This window comes from Leuciscus leuciscus, assembly GCF_965113295.1.
Source record: "Leuciscus leuciscus genome assembly, chromosome: 13".
Taxonomy (NCBI): domain Eukaryota; kingdom Metazoa; phylum Chordata; class Actinopteri; order Cypriniformes; family Leuciscidae; genus Leuciscus; species Leuciscus leuciscus.
In genome coordinates, this window is record NC_138737.1 from 3,664,800 (window position 1) to 3,689,141 (window position 24,342).

At 36.1% G+C, this 24,342-nt stretch overlaps 3 protein-coding genes across 4 annotated transcripts in view; 1 reads left to right on the top strand and 2 right to left on the bottom strand.

Moving 5' to 3' along the window:
• The window catches only part of LOC309512346 (septin-2), a 41,975-nt gene extending 41,135 nt beyond the window's left edge, over positions 1-840 (bottom strand). For both annotated transcript variants that reach the window (XM_082187895.1, XM_082187894.1), the window contains exon 1: positions 686-840. The gene's annotated coding sequence lies outside the window, so the exon portion shown is untranslated. The remainder of the gene's footprint in view (positions 1-685) is intronic.
• A 495-nt stretch (positions 841-1,335) lies between these two features.
• On the top strand, positions 1,336-3,426 carry cldn5a (claudin 5a). Its single transcript, XM_082187909.1, has one exon. It carries the CDS (start codon positions 1,645-1,647, stop codon positions 2,290-2,292), a length of 648 nt encoding a protein of 215 aa, XP_082044035.1. The 5' UTR covers positions 1,336-1,644; the 3' UTR covers positions 2,293-3,426.
• Positions 3,427-13,683: 10,257 nt separating this feature from the next.
• cdc45 (CDC45 cell division cycle 45 homolog) lies at positions 13,684-24,202 on the bottom strand. Its single transcript, XM_082187869.1, has 18 exons — positions 24,037-24,202; positions 23,689-23,748; positions 22,925-23,017; positions 22,660-22,797; positions 22,407-22,568; positions 22,261-22,319; positions 22,116-22,164; positions 21,411-21,472; positions 21,270-21,320; positions 21,042-21,161; positions 20,640-20,771; positions 20,213-20,311; positions 19,963-20,124; positions 17,900-18,038; positions 16,030-16,113; positions 15,756-15,874; positions 15,568-15,644; positions 13,684-14,121 (listed from the first exon to the last, which is right to left on the bottom strand). Exons 1-18 carry the CDS (start codon positions 24,085-24,087, stop codon positions 14,057-14,059), a joined length of 1,722 nt encoding a protein of 573 aa, XP_082043995.1. The 5' UTR covers positions 24,088-24,202; the 3' UTR covers positions 13,684-14,056.
• Positions 24,203-24,342: the final 140 nt, after the last annotated feature.

Sequence of the window (24,342 nt, forward strand, 5' to 3'; positions counted from 1 at the left end):
TGATTTGTCATCAATAATCACATATTTAATATTGAATTCAAATCACTATTATATTTACTGTATTATTAGAACATTCTTCTAATGTCTATCACACACCAACATTAACACACAGAAAATGTGTGGTAAGCATTTTCTCAGAAATCCTAAACGAATTCATAAACTGAATTGTTGGCTCCCGGGAGGACATGTTAAAAGTGAGGAGGTTTACTCCAGGCAGAGAACGTGCTATTAAACTGTGAAATGTCCTGTCAAACTCTGGCCATCATCTCTTCGACTCCCCCAAACCCCTCTCTAAATTCACATGATGCCAAATTCCTATGTAATTTATACATGAAACAACAGATAACCTTGGGTAAATTTTTATAGCACCCCATTTGAAATGAAAACACCTCCTCTCGTCCACACCCTTTTTGATAAAAATTGTCTTAATTCAGAGCACGTATCATATCTAAAACTGACACACCCGCACTAAAACAAAACATATGTGTGTCATCTTACAGTTTCAAGCAGAGAAACAAAGTATCGAGAAATACAACTGTATTACTTCATTTGAAATGTAACTTTTGACATGCAACAGTTACTGAAGCCGCTAAGGAACTGACACAAAGTCTCGGCTGATTAATCACTTCCGGATACAAATGCGAAGAAACTTCGACTAACTTTTTTAGGCGCCAGAAGCCCTTACCTGTTATAAACTCGTGATAAAACACAAAAACCTGGAGTTTTTTCAACCTCCCTTGTTTTCTTTCTTCCAGCAGGCCAATCCAGGGAATCCGGAAACCACTGCTACAATTCCGCCCTTATCCCATAATGCCTATTTTCTGATGGATTAAGAGAACATGCCGCAACGGAAGCCATTACGGCTCAAGTACCAATGTGGAGGACGGCAAATAGAGCGGCGAATTAGAGCCAAGATGGCGGAGACAGGTCACAGTTTCTAGGAGCGGGCTGTTTCCAGTGCTTTCAGCGAACATGTCTTAACACGAATAGGATTTGTGACAAAATATTTTAATAATGAAATTCAAATGAGATATTTAACTAATATTAAATTTTTTATATAGCCTATATTTTTATATTTATTTGTATTTGCTTTGGTGCTGGCTTGTAGCCTATATACCTAAGTGATTTTATATATATAAAAAAAATAGCTGTTTAAAAAAAAAAACTGTTTTATTCGTTTATAGACCCCCCTCTAGACTTTCACACACAAACGCACAGCTTCTCTGCATCCTCATTGGCGAGCAACAGATGCTCTCTTGTGCGATTGGATGAAAGTTTCACTTCAGTCTTCGACAAACACAAACGCACGCGCACACACACACACACACCCCTCCTCTTGGCGTACCGCTATTATTCCACTCCACTTATTCGCAGTCCAGGAGAAGTCCGTTAGTCAAAGCACAGAGGAGACGCAGCGAGGAGATGCGGTCCACCTGATCAAAGCGCTTCAGTTTTTGTGATTGAAACTTTTGGATAGAAGTTTTTTGGAAAGAAAAAAACTTTGGAGAGAAGAAGAAACTTTGGATAAAAGACTTTAGAAGAAAATAAAACCAGACTCTGGAGAGGAAAGCAGCCTTCCCAGACGTCCCCAAAATTCTAGAGCAGGTGCACAGATATATTTAAGCACTACAAGGAGTAAAAGAGATGGCCTCCGCGGCTCTGGAGATCCTGGGGCTGATCCTGTGCGTCTTCGGCACGCTCTTGGAGATGGTCGTCTGCGGGCTCCCCACCTGGAAGGTCACCGCCTTCATCGAGGCCAACATCGTGGTGGCGCAGACCATCTGGGAAGGCCTGTGGATGTCGTGCGCCGTGCAGAGCACCGGCCAGATGCAGTGCAAGATCCACGACTCCATGCTCGCGCTCAGCCACGACCTCCAAGCCGCGCGCGCGCTCACGGTCATCTCGTCGGTGTTGTGCGTCATCGGGCTGATGGTGGTGATCGCCGGCGCGCAGTGCACCAACTGCATCAAGACGGATAACGTGAAGGCACGGGTCGTGAACGTCGGAGGGGTCATCTACATCATCAGTGCCATATTCATGCTCGTGCCCCTGTGCTGGATGGCCAACAGCATCATCTCCGACTTCTACAACCCGCAGGTGCCGGCGTCCCAGAAGCGGGAGATCGGAGCGGCTCTCTACATCGGCTGGGCGGCCACCGCGCTTCTGCTGCTCGGGGGAAGCATGCTCTGCTGCTCGTGCCCAGCCTCCAGAAACTCCGGCTACTCGGTACAATACGCGCCCACCAAAAGAGCAACACCCAACGGGGAATATGACAAGAGGAATTACGTTTAGACGCTGTTTGAAATCATTTTACAGTACATCAAAAAGTTATTTTGTGTTGCACCACCTCCAGATGTTTCTGTTCTCTTGTAAAACTTCAGACTGATTTTCCTTTTTGTAAGCATCTTGGACTACTGATTGGATCAATTTTGTTTTATTTAACATGACGTCTTTTGTGGATATGCATTTCTGAAAGGTGAACATTTTTTAATAACTTTAGTAACAAACATTATGCAAAGTTTAACAGGTCATTAAAATAGCCTTCATTCAATGTCCTGAAACATTCATTTGGCTATATATTTTCATACAGTATTCATGTTTTAATGTGCATGAACTGATCTGTTAAACATTATATAATTTTACTTATAATTTGATTTTGTTTGTATTTTAAAGCACCTGATTAGCTCAAATTGATTTAATCCTTTAATAATTGTTTTCAGTAACATTATGTTGCTGATAAAAGCCGATGATCATAAGTTGATGTACTTCAATGTATTGTGTAAATGTGCGTAAACTACTGATCTGTTACACATAATGTTTGTTTTCACTCTGAAAGTTATTATAAAGTGTTGCCTCTTTGTTTCAAAACTGTATTGAGCGTGAAAGAGAAAGAAAAATCGGACAAAATATCTGTTTTAGGTACCTGGATAAGTTTGTAAAAGGCTAAAACCATTAAGTTAGCTGTAGCTGATCAAAGATGTTTACCGATGTGTTCAGTGTGCTGAGGAGGACGTGATGTTATTAGTGTGTAAATCTAGAGGAATCTGCTTTGGCACATTTGCAGAGACTCTTCAACACGAGGAACGTCAGCCAGGACAAACAGCTGGGAAAATGAAGCAATTCCTGACTGATCTGTAACTCTTTGCTCACCCGTCCACACTGTGGCTCAAAGCTGAACGAGGCCACGCGAGAAATAACGTCAAGCAGGATCTACGTTCACTATGGAAAATGTCTGTTTTTTGGGATTCTCTTGCCGGTATATAGTGCCTTGCTGTATGCAAACCTTCATGGATCATGTTCCTTGAACTTAAGACCTCTACATTTAGTTTATTCAGCTCGTCGGAAATGGTTATTTTTTGTAACTTTTTTTTAAAATTGTGTATGATGAATGTTCTTTGGAATAAACATTTACAGTTTTGTCACAAATATGAATGTTTGTGTTTTTGTTTAATGCCTCTGTTTGACTTATACAGTTCCAAAGCGAATACAAGCTTAACATCAGATTGCAAAAGCCATTAACATGTCTTAGTTAACTTTCATTCAACCATGTTTGATTTAACACCCCACATCTTCTGTGATTTCTGATATTAGTTTTAATGCTATAAGTCATAAAGGCTTATATTTAGCATTAAAGGGATAGTTCACCCAAAATGTTTAATTCTGTCATTAATTACTCGCCCTCATGTCGTTCCAAACCAGTAAGATTTTTGTTCATCTTCGGAACACAAATGAAGATCTTTTTAATAAAATTTGAGAGATTTCTGTCCCTCCACTGACAGCATAAAGAGATCGTAAAACTAATCCATATGAATTGAGCGTTTTAGTCCAAATTTTCTGAAGAGACTCGATCGCTTTATATGATTCATTATTGAACAGAAATAGAAGCTCAACCGAACCTGCTTGATGCGCGAGAACAATCCTCGTGCGGAAGCTCAAACGTGCTGCGTAACACAAGAATGAACCTCATTGGCTCTTGCAGAAGCTCAAACGTGCTGTATAACAGGAGAATGAACCTCATTGGCTCTTGCAGAAGCTCAAACGTGCTGTATAACAGGAGAATGAACCTCATTGGCTCTTGCAGAAGCTCAAACGTGCTGTATAACAGGAGAATGAACCTCATTGGCTCTTGCAGAAGCTCAAACGTGCTGCGTAACACGAGAATGAACCTCATTGGTTCTTGCAGAAGCTCAAACGTGCTGCGTAACACGAGAATTAACCTCATTGGCTCTTGCAGAAGCTCAAACGTGCTGCGTAACACGAGAATGAACCTCATTGGTTCTTGCTGAAGCTCAAACGTGCTGCGTAACACGAGAATGAACCTCATTGGCTCTTGCAGAAGCTCAAACGTCCTGTATAACATGAGAATGAACCTCATTGGTAGTACCTCAGAACCAAGCGGTTAAAAAAAGAATAACTGTGTACAGTCAGTTGTGAAGTATAAGTGCAACTGGTTCTCCAAAACCTTGTTTCTGAAGGCTTAGCTGGTCATATGGCCACTCAATGCTGCAAAAACACATCAGTCACACTTAAGAGTGTGCGGCGGGACTGCATGACCTGATTTGACTGGTTAGTACCAGTATAGAAGTGCACCGGTACAAGAAACACACACTCAGAAAAAGAAGTTTGGAACAAATGACTGTTTCTGGATTCAACAACAACTTTTGTTCTGTTCACACTTTCAGGCCATTTGACTTTCATTTGCCCTGCAAAACATTGCATTTTATTTCTAGAAGCATTTTTGATCCATCGGAAAAATATAGTTTTCCTTACTCAAAATAAAAAATTCTAAAAATTAATAATTCATCTGGTTTTTAGTTTGCAATAATTGCTAAATTAATCAACTGTAAAAACAATAGTGCAAAACATGACTGATGCTTCCAAGACTGTCATATACTTCTTGCACATCTATTTTAGCTAAATATACTTTGTTATTGGATATACATCAAAACAAATGTTCAAGTTTACAAGGCATAAAAAACAAAGAACTGACATCCATCAGCCCTGAACACTATATAAATATCAACTATAGATGTATTAATGGTAACACTTATTGTAAAGTGTCCATGTTACAGTGTAATTATGCATTTAAGTACTGTGCAATAATAATGAACCATATAGGGGTAGGAATAGGGTTTGGTTTAGGGTTAGTTGCATGTAATTATGCATAATGTGCTGTTATTACTACAATCACTACATGTAACGTGTGTAACAATGACACTAAGATAAAGTGTTACTGGTTTTATTTCAAATCAATCTTACTTTTAGAACAATATGGATGTCAAATTGTTTCTAATTTTACTATAAAAATGTCATTTTTTCCTTAAAAAAAATAAAAATTTAAATATGGCTTGACCAAAACTAGTTCATTTAGTTCATTTTTTTTTTTTGGTTACTGGACATAAAATTCTAGAGCGCAAACTCTTTCTGTAGTTTATGGGTTTGTTAACAGCACTGCGTCCCCCGACCCTCCTCTCTCAGTCAACACAATAGAGAGCCTGTATGAATATCCACACCAGTTCTTTCAGCCGGCATTGTGGGATTGTTAGTTCCAGTCACCCTTTGGAAGCCGAGGAGGTTACGAGGCTGAGTAACGAGTGAGTGTGTGTGTTTTGGGTGGGGAGTTGAGGAGGGCACTCGGGGGAGGTGCCCAGACTTTTTAAAAGGACCTTCCATCCATAATGAAGAGAGGCACATGGGGGCAGATACGACGTCATTAAAGAATCTTCGTCATGGCAACCGCAAAAGAACCTGCTGTTGCCTGGTGACAGGACCCCATAATGCGGCCATATGGATGAGGACAATGGGAGACCCGTCGGCAGACATTCCAAGACACGGATGGGGGAGAGAGAGAGAGAAAGAAAGAAAAAAATTAGGAACATCAATGTGAAGAAAGAATAATCTCTCACATGATTCAAAATATACTGACATAAACAAATGTCACATACTGAAATCAGATGTCAATTTTGACATTGCATTAATAAATATTAAAGATTATAGATCATTATATTAAACCAAATAAATGAATGAACATGCTTGTTTTACACAGTAAAAACACAAGGAAGGATAAAATGTGCAGATTATTTAATATGACTGCTTTAGATTACATATTCATTCATTCATTCATTCTTTGAAATGAGTTTTGAGTGTAGCCAAAGGGTTAAATAAAATAAAAATGAGAGAAAACAAAGAAAAGAGAAAGAAGTAAAAGAAAGACCAATAAATAAAACATAAAATCGAGTCAGTCCACTATTAAAACTTGGCCTTATTACACAATTTCAAAAAAAAAAAAAAAAAAAAAAAAAGATAAACTAATAGTCATTATAGGTTTCCTATTAGTACAAAGCTGAATAACAGACACATAGTTTTCTATTTCTTTGAAAGCTGCAGAAAAGATTGTATTTTTGCTGGAAAATGTACATTTGTGCACGTGAAATTTCATTTTTATTTCAAAAAAGTCATTTTTAAAGTCAGCATGAAACAGAAGTTGTGATAGTCATTTCTTCCCTATTGTGACGTATATATGAGTGAAACGGCTTTTTGAAAGATGGTTCAGATGGTTGTGGTTTGCTATTGGTGGATCTCATGTGAGTGACAGGTTGCCCCGCCCTCGTCATAAGAGAAGAGAAGAGAAGAGAAGAGAAGAGAAGAGAAGAGAAGAGAAGAGAAGAGAAGAGAAGAGAAGAGAAGAGAAGAGAAGAGAAGAGAAGAGAAGAGAAGAGAAGAGAAGAGAAGAGAAGAGAAGAGAAGAGAAGAGAAGAGAAGTTATTCTGATTCAACATTATGAGGCACATGGATTTTAAAACAATAATGATATGTACAGATAAATCAATTATAATAAATACTGCAATATTCATAAGAAAAAATAGGTATTGTGAATTTTGATTTCATTGTGCCTTTAAAGTTTAATTTAGGCAGCATCTGCATTACATGGTTCAAGTGACCCAATTCCGATTGTTTCGGATGACCAACAAACGTGTAAGCAGGAAAAAAGCACATGTATCGATCTATCTATCTATCTATCTATCTATCTATCTATCTATCTATCTATCTATCTATCTATCTATCTATCTATCTATCTATCTATCTATCTATCTATCTATCTATCTATCTATCTATCTATCTATCTATCTATCTATCTATCTATCTATCTATCTATCTATCTATCTATCTGATAGACTGTATTGCCTTCAAAACATTCAAACTTTAAACTATTTTAAACTTTAAACTACTTCAAACTTCAAGCTTTTAAAACTTAAAACTTTCTGGCCCGGCTTTCTCAAGCCAAGTTCAAAGCTTGTCTTGGCAAACTTTTTCTTATCTAGTTTACTGTTATTACTATAGTAAGTACATATAGTCACCATAAAATAAAGTGTTACCTTGTTTTTTTTCTGAAAGTTTAAGTTGAACGTTCATCTAAGGTTTTTAAATGTTACTACTTGTTTCAGAAAGTTCAGAGAACATTGAAAAGTAAAATTCCCATAATATTTGAGGAATGATCAAATGGAATGTTTACTTGACGTTCACATTAAGAAAGTTTTTCAAACATTTAAAAAAACTGGACGTTTTGAACCTTCAGGGAACATTCAGAAAAAACATTATTAAGGGAATGTTTGCTAAACGTTCTCAGAACAGATTATTGTAAGATGGGTGGTTGGACAAATATATAGTCCCGCCCTAAATTCATGCCATTGGTTGAGTCAGCATTGCCTTGTCAGTAAGTAGGAACCATATTGGTTGAAATTATGAACATTATATCCTCATTTTTCCTTAAGGAAATTTCCTGCAACATTCAATTAATGCATCTGAAAAGTGATAGTTTCACATTCAAGAATTCTTTCTCTCTCTCTCTCACACACACACACACACACACACACACGACAGGTTCTCATGACGCCCGCGCTGACCTCTGCTCTCCAAAGGTCAGGTGTCATTTCCAGCTTCCCATTACTGACCATTTGTGATGTCATCAAACACACCATCGCCACGGTGATGGTCCGCCGTGAACAACCCCTCACCCAGCCTCACACTCTCACGGATTAGTCACAATCCACACTCTCGCTGTCAATCAAATGATGTGCTCCAAAACGGCCAGCTTTCCTACGCGAGACGAAATGAAATAGTTGCATCAAGATAAATCTTCAGACATCTTCATGTCTTTATATATATTATTAACTGTTTTCTATTTGAATATATGTCAAAATGTCATTTATTCCTGTGATCAAAGCTGAATTATCAGCATCATTACTCCAGTCTTCAGTGTCACATGATCCTTCACAAATCATTCTAATATGATGATTTGCTGCTCAAGAAACATTTCTGATTATTACTGACGTTAAAAACAGTTGTGCTGCTTTTTTCACGAATATTTGATGAATAAATATCAAAAGTACAGCATTTATTTGACACAGAAATTATTTGTCGCATTATACATTTTGATCAATTTAATTAATCCTTGCTGATTAAAAAACCTTACAGTTCCTAAAGTTTTGAATAGTAGTGTATGGCCTATCTTTATAACGTCGTAAACAAATGAAAGTTCATCTTTTAAAGTGATTCAAGCACATGCCCGAGAGTGTTTTGTGTGTGTTTATGTGAGGTTCATGATGCTGAACGGTTACAGACCAACAGAATCATCGGACTTCCTGTTTAAGGGTCAGCTGGACAGGAAGCAGGAAGGAAGTTAATAAGGAGGGGCATGACGATGTGTGTATCTGAGTGCCTAATTATGCGTTAAATATGGGAGTGTCATCATAATCAAGGAAAAATGATGCATGGAAACGTGCGACAAGTCATTAAGTCCCGTGCAAGAATCGGGACATTTTGTTTTATCAGAAGTTTCTCAGTTGTGGTTTGTGTGAATATCAATGTTGTCTCAGGTTCTGTTTTCATTTGCAACTCTGTTGATTAGATTGCACTTATAAAATGTAAAGAAGGCTATAAAAATGTACGAAAAAAAAACAAAACAGAAACGAGTCGTTATATATGAAGTACAACTGAATTTTTAAAGAATGGCTTAAAAGCTGAAATAAAAACAAATATTAGATGCATTTTTTTTTTAAATAAACTAATTAGAAATGCTGCCTTGGCAACTAAATGAAATAAGTTTATGTTGAAGTGCTAAAATTAAACCGAAATAAGAAATATTTAACGTTAATAAAAAAATTAAAAAAAGACTAAAGTTCTGTTTTAATTATTCTTATTTCTTTGGATTATTTTAATTTCTTCTATGTAAAGCACTTTGAATTACCACTGTGTATGAAATGTGCTATATAAATAAACTTGCCTCGCCTTGAACTTAAATAAAAATGTAAGTGAAAACTGAAAATATACAAAAAATAAAAGCTAATTAAAATAATACTATAATAGTATATAAATAATACTAAAAAAAAGTTGTCATACAGTATAGAATATCAAGCTATAAAAAGCTCATGGAAGAATTTGATGAGAAGATCTCTGGATTTTGACAGAAGGGAGATGACTGTACTTCTCTTTAAAGAGCAACACCTCAGATGTTAAATCTCATCTGTGATATGACTGTCCTGTGGGAACACTGAGCGGCAGCGGTGACGGAACCCTGCAGGTCCCGGAATGTCTGGGAGTGATTCTGGAATGTTCTTAATGAAATATGGAATGTGTGCAGATTGAAAGTAAATTGGACTGGAGAGGTTTAACCTCCCGCTGCGACACCGGCTTACGGACACAGTCTCGGTTATACGAGACGGGTTTATTCCGCTTTAGATGTCTGCTTTTCCAGTTTCCAGTTTCATTACAACAAAAGGAACAACATTCCCCTAATTAAAGATGTTGGGTTTTCATGTTTTATGGGGACTTTCCATAGACATAATGGTTTTTATACTGTACAAACTGTATATTCTCTCCTCTTACACTAACTCTAGCCCTAAACCTGCCCATCACACACAACTTAAGCATTTTTACATTTTCAAAAAAACATAACTTAGTGTGATTTATAAGATTTTTTCCTCATGGGGAACAACCAAAAAAAAAAAAAAAAAAAAGTCCACGCACACACACACAGGAAACTGTCTTCTCAGTTGGGCAGCGTTTTAATTGGCTGTTGTGGAATTCTTCATGGATGTTTGACTGTCTTTGCTCTTATTCTTAAGAGCATGTTCATTCACACACACACACACACACACACACACACACACACACACACACACACACACACACACACACACACACACACACACACACACACACACACACACACACACACACACACACACACACACACACACACACACACACACACACACACACACACACACACACACACACACACACACACACACACACACACACACACACACACACAGGGTTTGCTGACGCCTCGTGCTTCTGTCAGAAATCTTAATATGAACTCTAACATTTCCACATCAAATGATCTGATGATTTTATAACTCTTTACAGTTACTGTATGACAACTATTGACGTATTTGTGTCTTTCTGAAACATGTGAGACAATTCTGATTCTTAAATATAATATAACTGTGAAGTCCATGAACTACTACTGTTCAAAAGTTTGGGGTAATAGTTTTGAAATATTAGTTTAAAATAACTGTTTTCTATCTGAATATTTGTTCAAAGCTGAATTTTCAGCATCATTTTGATGCTCAAGAAACATTTCTGATTATTATCAGTGTTTAAAACAGTTGTGCTTCTTAATATTATTTGTGGAAACCGTGATAAAAAAAATGGTCAGGATTCTTTGATGAATAGAAAGTAACAGTACATTTTATTTTACAAAAACATTATAAATGTCTTTACTGTCACTTTCGATCAACTAAATGCATCCTTGCTGAATAAAAGAATGAATTTCCCAAATGAAATGAATGGAAACAAGACACAAGTTTCCCCTTATAAACACTTTAACAATAATTTATGTTCTGAGAACCGCATAATTTGCTGATTTAATAATCTTCAAATAAATGCATAAGCTGTCCTAAAAACAAGCCGAATGCTTTAAATTAATATCTGTGTTATGAGACGATGAACTCTTCTCTGTTAATAAAATCTGTGGTTTGTGTCAAGCAATGTTGCTAAAACAACTGTGGTTTGTAACATGCATTGCTTAATGTTTTTGAGGACCATGGGGTCTGAATAGATGAAGCCCACCCAAAAGTGACGGAGAGTCTTACACACACACACACACACACACACACACACACACACACACACACACACACACACACACACACACACACACACACACACACACACACACACACACACACACACACACACACACACACACACACACACACACACACACACACACACACACACACACACACACACACACACACACACACACACACACACACACACACACACACACACACACACACACACACACACACACACACACACACACACACACACACACACACACACACACAGATGACTTCTATTGTTCCAGAGCAGCTAATCCTCACGGGATCAAACCATTCAAGAGCAGAGCGAGAGAAGAAAACAACCGCAGAGCTACACGCCATAAAACCACAGAAAGAGAAACTTTTGTTCATAATAACAGAAAATTCTTGTTTCTGTCATCTTAAAAAAAAAAAAAGTAAAAAAAAAAAGTAAAGAGGTGTATTTCTACACAAAACTAGTTAACTAGAGCATGGCTTCTGTGCATCTAACCAGTTATTACACTCCATCCGAGCAGCTTCGTGGAAAAAACAGCAATCCGCATCACTATTATTATTACCGCTCATCATAACCACAATCTTAGAAGAAAAGGTTCTATATGGAACCTTAAAGGGTTCCGTCAGGCGCTTATAGAACCTTTTAGGGGTTCTAAACATGGGATCATTTTATGGACATAATGAATTCATTTTGTTTTAAATCATTTCATTTAAATCCAATTGTATTAATTAAACAGCTCGTAAACATACCTTTTCTTTAAAAAATAATAACCCATTAAACATGAAAGTATTATGCAATCATTTAAGACATTTCTGTGTATATATATATATATATATATATATATATATATATATGAAGAGTTCAGATGCAAAAGCCTCTAAGTGCCATCTGAAATTTTCTTCTAGAATGATCATTTTTATCAAGCTCGTATATTTAAGTTAAATAATTTCACTTAAATGGCAATGCAGATTACCTATTAATTGTCATTTAAGTGAAATTACTTAACTTAAATATACAAGCTTTATAAAAATGATCATTCTAGAAGAAAATTTCAGATATAATATATATATTCGAAATAAATATATATATATATTCACTCTTAAAAGAAACAAAAAGGTTCAGTGGAGTTCTATATAATATAATATATGATATAAATATATATATATATATATATATATATATATATACACATACATACACACACACATATACATATATATATTTATATTATATAGACCTCCACTGAACCTTTTTTTCTTTTAAGAGTGTAGAGTTAGGAACTGTCTAAGTATTACATTTATCAGATGTACAGTAGTGAATGTCAGAACGTGAGAGGAAAAAAAGAAAAGGGGGCACAGAAGATAAACAGTTGACTCATGTTTGATAATAACCCATGATACATAAACACATCCACCCAGTCATTAGGGGACAGGAATCTCTCTCTGTACAGTGGAGGGTACAGTCCTGTCCCGCCAGCAACCAACACTTCAAAGGCATAGTTCATCCGAAAATGAAACTCTCATCATTGACTCACCCTCATGTCGTCCCAAACATGCATGACTGTATTTCTGAGACGTTTAGCAGAACGTGTGGAAAACAGCAGTGCGTGATGGTGAAAGTATCTGGTGATTTATACAGTTTAGCTAAAAAAGACACAAAAAGCAGCATTAAAAACCTTAGTTAACATGAACAATACTTCTACAGCATTAATCTTAGTTAATTTATTTTAAAAAGTTGTATTAAATTAGTTAATGCCCTTTGACCTAACATGAACAGAACATGTCATTTTTATTAAATAACATTAACAAAGATTAGTAAATGTTGAAAAATATTTTGCTCATTATTTTTTCGTTAATACATTGTTAACAAATGAGACCTTATTTTAAAGTGTTACAATAAATATTCAATATTTTCTAAAAGTGAATCAAACATTAGATTTCCCTTCTGCATAGTTTTCAGATCTAATTCATACTCACGTTTCAGCCGGTTTGTGTCAAAGATATAGTTTCAGAAGATAGATGGACTTTCAACATTTTAAAACAAATCATTTTGGTAGAATAAAGAAGTACATTTCGGTTTTCCAAAGAATTTAAGTGATAATTCAAAACGGGTTTAGTTTTTAAAACGGTCATATGTATTGTACAATATAAAACAGAAGTAAAAAAAAATTACTGATAAAAAGTTTAAAGCCAACATAAAATCATTAACAAATATTTAAGTAAACTTTTCAGTGAATGTTAATCCAAAGAAAATGTGTTTGTCTTAATCACACACTTTTCTCCATCCAATACATTTCACATGGATAAAATTCTCCTTCACTGAACATCTGTCACTCAAAAACATCATGTTATGGAAGTAAAACATCTTACAAAGATATGTTGACCTTAAAAAAGCTTCAAAAAGACTGTATTATACTGTGTAAAACTATTTAAAAATACTAATCAAACAAACTTTAAATCAATAATTCTAGTAACCATCGTTAAATTGGCAGTCAATGAAATGAACTCAACATCAGAAGATTATAAAAATGATTTATTTAAATTCATATATAACATGCACAGATACATACTAAAGACAGGACACCAAAAAACAAACAAAAAAAAACCTAAAAACACACACATAAATCAAGCCTGTACAGTCAAACAGAAGGTCTGGCACCACATGACCAAAACATCAGCTGATCTCTGGGGTGAAGGGCTGTAGACGCTCTACAGGATGAAGGGCTGGGAAGGTATTTGGCACCAAACTGGCTGAGAACACGGTAAAACTCACGTTTACTCAAGGGATGTGAAATTCCACTGTGTGTGTGGATGCAAAGCACACGCATATGTGTGTCCAGAGTTTCTGTGGGCAGTTTGGGAATCATTCCCCAGCATGCAGTGGGACTTTATGACAACAGGGTGATGAGGGCATCCAGAAACTTCCCTCTGTCCTCCATCTTTAGCTCTATAACTGCGCAGAGAGAGAGAGAGATTCACATAACCTGTTGTGGGATGTTGATAAATGTACATGTGATGTGTGTGTGTGCGCGCGTGCATGTGATGTGTGTGTGTTTTGGGGTCTGGCAGAACTGAAGGCATTTGGCACCAAACTGACAGAAATGATGGGAAACTGTATGAATATAACGGATCAGTTAGGCCGTTGTGCAGCTCATGTGTGTGTCAAATAACTTGAGTGTAGGGCTGTGCGAATAATTATGAAAACAAGATAATCGAGGTAAAACGATTATTGTGCGGCAGCCAAATAAGTGAGTGTTCTAAACTGCAGGACATGTTTGAGATTAAACAGTGTAAAAGCTCATTAAGCCACAAAAGAGACACTGTTCCCCAGGCGGCTTTCTGAGTGCGCCGGAGTCGGAGCTGAACGCGGATACTCGCCGAAACACCCACACACAGTGTCAAAATTACTTTTTGGAGAGTGTTCACGTAAACACGTGGGTTTATATCTTAAGTAAATGTACACAGATGAGAAAGAAAACGCTTGTGTAACAGTATATTGGATCCATGCATTAGCTCTTAAAGGGACAGCAGCCTAATAAACCTGTCTGTCATTAATGATAATCACACAACAAATGACAAAGAAAAATCACTCACTGATCTTGACTGAATACCATAAGTAGCTTTAATAAGGATTAATCTATATTTAATGTACAGTAAGACTATGCAGTGTTATTTTACATTTGATTATTCAATATGATCACGACTGTTAGTACAAAACTTATAACTTTTTTTAAATTTGTATTTTCATTCTGTTGCATTTATTTGGTTTATAATTCGTTTCTTTGTTCTTATCGTTTTCTGACTGTTTACCTTTTTCTAACATTAGTTAACACAGTATTAGTTTTTGCTGAAGTATCGATATTTGTGAAAGTCCACTGATATTTAAAATTACTTATCGTGTAATAAGACTTATATCGCCCACCAATAATCGTGCTAAATAATCATGATTTCAATATTGACCAAAAATAATTGTGATTATGATTTTTGCCAGAATCAAGCAGCCCTACTCGAGTGTTAATATTACATGATTAATGCAACCTGGTCTGACAAAAAAAAAAAAAAATCTTTAAATCTTCCATGTAAAATTACCATAATTTATTCAACATTTGGCTTTGAAGTTAAGCTCCAGAACTCAAGTTAACACCGGTGTCCTGCAGTGTGACATGATGTGCTCCATTTTTTTATAACAAACAATTGATAAATGAATGAAAATGATAAATTCTAACAATAATAATAATGAAATAACTTTTCTTAATAATTTACTACTTTCGTGATTTTGCATCATTGCAAATTCAGATCCAAACTCTTGGTCACAGAAACTCTGGGCTGCTCTGCCCTCTAGTGGTTGACATAAGCTGTGTGAGATCATGTCCCATGATGCAGTGGTGCAGCGACTGACCTGAAGTGTCGAAATGATCGTGTAGAGTTCTGGAGCTGGTGCTCTCGGCTGCCTTTTCAAACGCCCGGCCAAAGAAACTTGAGGGAAAAGAAAAACGCTGATGTAATTTTTGATTGGAGTTTTAGCATTTTTCAGAGAAGAAAAGGGGCCGAATGTGAGTCTCTGTTTAAAAGCATGAACAAACTCACTTTTTCTTGTCAGAGGTGTCTGATTCTGGTGGAATTCCCAGGACGATCACAGTCCCCTTCTCCACATCCAGAGGAGCGGCCATTATCAACGGCAGAATCTTACAGCGCTTGTTCCTCGTCTAACAGAAACACACTCATGAGAACAGCCGTGTCCTCTCATCACATGTGCTGAACTCCAACATTTTTCTGGCTTTAGCAGCTTAATGTGACTTAACTCCACAGACACATCCACTGACTTCTTTCATTGAGTATTTTTTTGCACACATGCACTTACGGAGCAGACGAAGGCTTTGAGCAGATATTTGCAGAGGAGTGTCAGAGCCAGAGGTTTAGAAAACAGCTTCACATCTGGTGTTCCCTACAAACACAAGACACGCTTCATCAACTTGTTTTCAACACAATATAATGAATTACTCTCATTATTCACCCTCATATCAGTCCAAACATGGGGGGGGGGGTCTTTCTGTGTATATTTTATGTATACTGTACTCTTTGTATATATAATGTGGGACTTTCATTTGATCTGTTTTGTGTATGTATAAAAACTGTTATAAAAAAAACTAATAATAATAATAATGATAATAAAAAAGATATATATATATATATATATATATATATATATATATATATATATATATATATATATATGTGGGGGGGATGGGGAACACGAGAATTGGGCAGAGTCGAGGATTAAACAAATATAATTTTTTTATTCTACTGAATTTAAGAAATATATATTACTACAGGAATAACACTTTTGTATAAAATAGTGTATATTATGTATAAAATAGTGGTATTATATACCAGTCTATAAAATCAAGTATATAATAATAAAAATGTTATTGAAATCAAATCAATAAATATAGTAATAATGCTATTAATTGTACTATACAAATGAATATTTAATAATCACTGTTTCTTTTTTAAATTATATAAAAAAAATAAAAAAAAATATTACTCAAATAATAATACAACTGTACTATAAAATAGAGTATTCAATAGTTATTTTTTATTTTGTTTATAGTAATAATGCTTTTGAACAATAAAAATTCTGATTGATAAATCCGAATGTAGTGTTAACTAGATTGGGTCGATTTGATTTCGCCCTGCAGCTCAGGCTGGAAACCTGTACATTTATCTCTGCTGCTTCCTTTACAAATTTGCGGGAACCAATCACAAACTGGCTTATCCACCTGGCGCGCTATTGGCGGGTTTAATCCAATCCAATTCCAGCGGCTCTGTCCAATTCCTTTTAACCTCTCGACGATGCTCAATGGCTTCTTTTTAGCAAATAAATTGCTCGAGTGGGTGTAAATACTCACTTTCATATTTTTTTTTTGCATAACCTGTAAAAATCTCTCGATTCCATTGCTTCTTCTGCAAACCGCTGATCAACAGGTTTGGTTACACGTTTCCTGCCTGGAGTTTTCGCGTCGCTCTGCAAAGTACGTCACCCAGATCGCTGGTCTGATTGGTTGAAGGACTATCCAATTGCACAGAGTCATTTGAACTATGCCCGCTGATCACGCCTCTTGTGCAGTAGAAAATACAGAGCAGACTCTCCAGACTAATGTTCAATCTTAAAAGACTGAGCTTGGTCTGCTGATAGCCAGACTAAGTGTTTACATGAATGTTAGAAAAAGTGATCGGGTTGATGTGCACAGTTATGTCACGAGCTTCCGCACACTGCACGAATATACTGATTTTCCTGCTGTTTGTACATACAAATCATAATCCTAAATCTCTTCTTTTCTTTGTTTTAAAGCACAGACTTAATATTGATCTATTCCGGGTCCTGATTAGGAGAGGACGAGCACATGAAGCTTTGTGCCGTGCTACTTATATTCATCAAGCAGTAAAAACACCCCTTCCCGCACCCAAAACAAGGTGTGTGTGATGAGTCCGATGTAAAGGACTGTCCTGAGTGGAAGGAGAAGTTTAGAATGACACTACTATATTCATATTCGACCTCTCGATTGGATCACGAAAGGTTTAGACCACTGAAAGCTGCTTATTTAAAAGAGCAGTGCCACACTTCAAGCACTGACAATAGACTAAAACTGATTTTTAGAGGTTGACAGTCACTGAGAAACTGTGCTACACTTCATAATGTTAAACCTGAAGCCGTAAGATTTGTTGCACACCTCCAGTAAATGGCAGTAGAGGAAAGGCCCCTGTGAGAGTATGAGGTTGGTGCAGATGCAGCTCGCCACCGTCTGCTGGATGGCCTTCAGTTTCCTCTTGGCCAGATCGATGCCTAAATGCAACCGCTCCAGATTACTCCTACAGAGACACAGACAAAGACAAAGAGGAGTCATTGAGTAAAACGGTTCTTAAGAAACTACACAGACACATTACAATATCTATGAAACTGTTAAAGAGATGGCCCAGCCTCTTTATACCAGTGCTATTTTAGCATCAGTGAGATACTAATATAGCTTCTTTTTTATATATATATATATATATATATTTGGTAGTTTTGCTTCGTTTGTCATATTAGTAATTTCTTTGTTTATGTAGTTTTTAATTTTTATTTCAGTTCTAGTTTGTAATTTTAGTGCATCAAGTCAAACTAAGTAAAACTAGTAATGTTGCTTTAGTAACTAGCTGAAATAAAACAAGTTTAAGTTTAATTTTATTTCAGTTAATATTTTATTTTATGCAACAAAAAAAGAAATTATATTTATATTTACAGGTCAAAACATTACTATTTTTAATATTTTTGAAAGAAGTTTCTTCTGCTCATCAAGCCTGCATTTATTTGATCAAAAATACAGATTTTTTTTATTTATTGTGATATATTATTACAATTTAAAATAATTGGTTTTCAATTTATTTTACTTTAAATTATCATTTATTTCTGTGATGCAAAGCTGAATTTTCAGGATCATTACTCCAGTCTTCAGTGTCACATGTGACATCCAGTCTATCACATGATCCTTTAGAAATCATTCTAATATGATGATTCATTATCAAAGTTGGAAACAGTTCTGCTGCTTAATATTTTTTCATAACCTGTGATACTTTTTTAGGATACTTTGATGAATAAAAAAAAAAGAAAAAAGAAAAAAGAAGCAAATGTTTTAAAAATATAAATCTTTTGTAACAACAATATATATTGTTGTTACATTGTTAAACTGATAATTAAAAAAACTGAGGAGATGGTGTTTGATCCTCGGTTGGTGGGGGATCATACCCTCTTGTCAATTCATAGGGAGGAGATCAAACAGGTCACTTCATACAGGTATCTGGGTATCCACCTGGATAACCTCTTAAGTTGGAGTGACCATGTAGATTATGTATGTTCCCGTTTACAGCAAATACTGTATTTTTTACGCAGACTAAGAGTGTTTGGCGTCAGCCAGAACATCATGTTTTTATTTTATCAGGCAGTGATGGAGAGTATTATTAGGTATGGGATGACGGCGTGGTTCGGCAATCTCTCCACACAGTCCAAGTCAAAGTTGCAGCGCCTGGTACAGACCGTTATGAAGGTGATGGGGAGGACTGAAAAGCTCTCCCTTCAGTCCATCTATGAGCAATCTGTACTTAGGCAGGCGCGGAGAGTATTGTTGGACCCGTCCCACATCCTTCAAACGGAATATGAGCTCTTGCCTTCTGGCAGAAGGTACAGAATCCCTAAAACTAAATTGAACCGTTTTAAATACTCCTTTGTACCAGTCTCCATCAAAATCCTAAATCAAAATTTTAGCAAGGATGTGTTAAATTGATAAAAAGTGATCGTAAAGATGATTTATATAATTAGAAAATATTTTTTTTTATTTTAAATTTTGAATAAATGCAGTTCTTTTTAACCTTTTATTCATCAAATATATTAGGCAGCAGAACTGTGTCCAACACTCATAATAAATCAGAATATTAGAATGATTTCTAAAGGATCATGTGATAGACTGAATGTCACATGTGACATTGAAAATTGATCCTGAAAATTCAGCTTTGCATCACAGGAATAAATAATTTTTTTAAGTATATTCAAATAGAAAACTATTATTTTAAGTTGTAGTAATATTTAACAATATTACTGTTTTTTTCCCCTGTATTTTTGATCAAATAAACGCAGCCTTGATAAGCATTAGAGACTTCTTTCAAAAATATAAAAAAAACTAATGTTTCCAAACTTTTGACCTGTACTGTATATTAAATGGTTTTAATATAAAAAGTTAAATATAATAGCCCTGCTTTATACCTGGACAGACAGTCCAGAGCTTTGATGAAGTTGTCCGCTGGCGTTTCATCCTTCTCCACGTTCTCCAGCAAGGCGGCCGCAGCGTGAACCACATCACTGGCCAGGAACCGGTTCTTAAAGCCGAAGTGTACACCGAACGTCTGAACACGGATGTCTCTCATCCTGAGGTGGAAAAAAACAAAGCAAACCATTAAACATGTGACAGATACGGATTACAACAAGCACAATCTTTCATTTGACTCTCTCTCACCCAAATTTATTGGCCGATTCCTCGATGACTTCGCGCAGGTTCTCTTTAATCGTCATATCCATGGAGTTAAACTTCTGCCGGACCTGCTTGAGTGGGAGGCTGCGGGAAAAACAATCATTAAAAGGAGATTTTCAACTAAAGTCTGAATCACACGTATACAATGTATTCGATATTAATGCAAACCATTTACACACATCACAGTTAATCAACTTGCTCAATAAACTATAAATAATATTCTAATTAAGCATCTTTATCATATTTCTACTGCTGGCATTAAAAAAAACATGTTTAAGCATGGGGAAAAACATGCCATAATTGTGATCAAATTACTTCTTTTGGGTCATTGCTTTAGCAAAAATTTTGCACATGAACCAAAGTGTTTTCTTGCCCATAAAGATCTGGAAGAATAAGACCCGTCCACTCTCACCCCATGTCAGCCAGGAACTCCTGCAGTTTCTTCTGTCCGTTGATGGACCAGAGTTTAAAGCTGCAGGAGGTGTAGCAGGAGTTACAGATGCTCTCGTACAGAGACCAGTGCTGATACAACACCAACCTCAGACTGACACACAGGGTCAAGGGTCAAACACACTCACAGTTCTTCATCAAGCATGTTCAAAATTACATTCCACCTACGATTTGTGAAAGATAGCAGCATGCATTATGTATATTGTGCACATTATTTCTAATTTTCATTTGCTTGAGCATGAAATTGAACATGCACCGTAATGAGGTCATTAAACAGCTCAATAGTATGCAGTAGCTAGCACTGGTATTTGGTTTTGAACATCACACATTCAAACCTAATTTCACATCATGTGGAGAAGGATACTCATATTCAAAGGAGATCCTCATGCAGTCGATGGACAGCGAGTTTTCCTCATCCTCATTTCGATGGTTGTGTCGGGACACGTGGCGCTGTAGGGTGGCGATGTCTGTCACATATTTCATGCTGTGTGACGGAAACACACGGGTTACTCTGAAACTTACTGCTTCAGAAGTCATGAGATGTTTTGAAGAGGTTGATTATGCCGATGCGAGATAAGAGTGAGATTCTTACTGTGGGATTTTATCATGGACCCACTGATCTGTCAGGCCAATGACACTCCACCTGCCAATCAAGAGTCAGTTTTCAGTTCACAGAACACATCTACAGCACTTACTGCGACTTCTTAGAGGTAATATTAGATAGGAAGCTCACCACAGCATGTCTTTGGTGTCTTTAGACATGACCCAGGCCAGCTCAAACATCACCAACGCTGCCTGTAGACAACAGAATACACAGTCACACACTGCAGCCAACAAATATTGAGAAAATTGCATATTCACCAAGTAGTAGAACTGAGCAAATCATTGAGTATTTAATTATGGCATTTAACCATTTACAAATATTTAATGACTGAACGCTACAAGTTCACATTATAGACTTCAATCAGATCCTTTTGAAATATAAAATTCCCATTAGGCCGTATCCTGTTTTCAACCTAAAATTGATGCAATGATTCATAAAAGTTTCAAATAGCACTTTATTTGCTTTATTGTTATACTAGTGCATATTTCAGAGCAAAGAGCTGAATATCGTCAAAAGCCAGATATTTTTTAATCGCCATTTTTTCACCCCAAAATTGATACAATCATTCACAAAAGTTTATGAAAGTTTCACAAGTTTTAGCAAATTAGAATTATATATATATATATATATAGCTGTTCACCATGTATTGTTATATTAGTGCATATTTCAGATCAAAATAGCAGAATATTGTCAAATGCCTTAAAATATTCTCTTTTTTTGCCATTTCATCAGCTTTATTAACCATCTAAAAGCCTCTTTATGTAAATCTGTTGAAGTCACAAATGCATTAAAGCATAAATCAGACCATATGAAAACATGATCATAGTTACTCACTGATGTTCCATGGAACTCATACTGCTCGTAGTCAAACAGAATCTCTCTCCTGCAAACACAAACACACACTATACAATGTACTCATCACACAAAAATGTTTCTCCATTTTAATTTTGGAGTAATTGTTATGTTTATATTTAATGACCTTCGAGCTTCCCATTCTCGTCTGGCATGCTGTCGTTCTATTCTCCTTTCCAAAGCGCCCTGAACAAGTTAATGCAGACTTTACAAACCTCGAGTATAAAGAGTCCATCTACTCATAATATGCATGACATAAATATGAAAACATGCCTCATCATAACGCCTCCGTTTCCCAGAAGGCTCGGCGCTTCCTTCGCTTTCATTTCCAGAATCATCGCCGTCTCTTTCTTCATCCTCATCCTCATCATCACGGAAGATGTCATCATAGGACGGAACACCAAGATCGTCATCTTGCTTTATCAGGAGCTTTATCTATAGCAGTTCAAGTACAGAAATAATTTATTAATAACTGCATATTTGCAACAGGATGCATCAGAGCTAATAAAGTGCTGAACATTTGTACTTGAGAGTCATTGTAGACGTTGACCACGTCAACAGGTCGGTGTGTATCACAGATGAAGAACACCGAGTCTTCCTCAGGCTGAAGAGTCTCCAGCAGGTCCACATTCGCTCCACAGTTTATCAAGACAAAATACTGGTACTAGAAGAAGAAACATAAAGATACACAACAATTGCTTATAGATTAGACTCAAAAGCTGATGACTAATGCCCAAATATCAGTATATAGCCGAACTAAACAGCACTTATGGCAGAGCATAAAGTGGTACCTGTTCTTTATGCTCCATAAATGCAGTCCCTAAATCCTGCCATCCTGTCACAGGAACCAGCGTGTACTGGACTTGATCACAGTGAAATAGAGCCTGGATGGAAAAACATAGACAAACACTTGGAACAAAAAATGCTAAACACTTTTGAGTAAAAACTGAGTGAGATGTTTCATTTAAAAACATCTCATTTGCAATCATTAAACTGTATTATGTATTATTTGGGCAGCCCTCTCTCTAGAGCAGGAGTTTTCAAACAAATAATGATACAAATATATGAATAAAATTTGATTTAAATAAATAATACCTCTAACAGTACAGCACTACAGTGAGTTGAAAAACACTACAGTATAATGTAATAGAAACTACATATTTTACACATATCTATAATATACATTTTTCACAGTATTAATTGGGTCTTTATGCATGCAAATACATGTCTGCCTTTTAAATTTTGCACACAGGTGTCTGTGATGTGGCATTTAAAAGATTGAAACTAAAAAAATATATATTTCAGTCAACCATTAGTGTATGAATGAACGATAATATGTACTGCAGTATATAAACATCTGAATATCTACACCACATATTAATACTAAAGTTTTTTTTTCTCACTATTACATCATAATGTTTGCACATGCGTAGGTTGTTGTAGGTGTCCTGTACAAAGCATCTTGTGTATTGAATATCTGTGTATGTTGTGATGTTTACTATCAGTTCAATGTTGTTGTTATTGTAGTATATGAATTTATAATGATATGACAAACCTGCAGAACCTTACAGGCACACAAGGCATCAATATCAGGAGACACGAGCAGGGCCACTCTCTGGATATATAAAAACAAGAGACAAGTTTGAGAAAGTCAAAATACTTATATATATTAACTTCAATAATACAGTCACTACAATACACAAGCAACAACATATAGACTAGAATAAGTATTATAAATTAATATGTACTATATAACATCGAATATTAAAACATCAACAGATCATGGTAGTATTAATAGTGCTTTTCAATACTAGCTATTTATATTAACTGTAAATATTAACAGTATGGGGGTCTTGAATTAGCACTCCAGCAACCAAACCCAGACAAAACAGCTATTACGCACCTGGTTAACGACAACATCATAAAATTCCTTTCGAATATCGGTCACAAACATGTTAAAATATAAGATTATAAAGTTTAAATATATAAAACTATCCCTTTTGCGCCCGTTGCCGTTTTAAAACACTGTCCTTGTTTAAAACTCGGAGTTTCCGTGTTTCATCTGTGGCGCCAAATTTGCTTGTTGTGTATATAGTACGCCCTTTGTAGAAATAACCAATTGAATAACGACTTAGAGTGACGGGCAGACACACTAGCCAATGGTGTGCGATAGCGAGCGGCTCTTCTGTCCAATCGGAAACATCGCCTG

Excerpts from the sequence above, each read along its gene's own strand:
- cldn5a (XM_082187909.1), top strand. The coding sequence starts at position 1,645 with ATGGCCTCCGCGGCTCTGGAGATCCTGGGGCTGATCCTGTGCGTCTTC.
- cdc45 (XM_082187869.1), bottom strand. The coding sequence starts at position 24,087 with ATGTTTGTGACCGATATTCGAAAGGAATTTTATGATGTTGTCGTTAAC. Across the intron at positions 23,749-24,036 it reads ATGATGTTGTCGTTAACCAG|AGAGTGGCCCTGCTCGTGTC; the intron begins GTGCGTAATAGC and ends TTATATATCCAG. Across the intron at positions 21,473-22,115 it reads ATGAGTTCCATGGAACATCA|GCAGCGTTGGTGATGTTTGA; the intron begins GTGAGTAACTAT and ends TGTTGTCTACAG.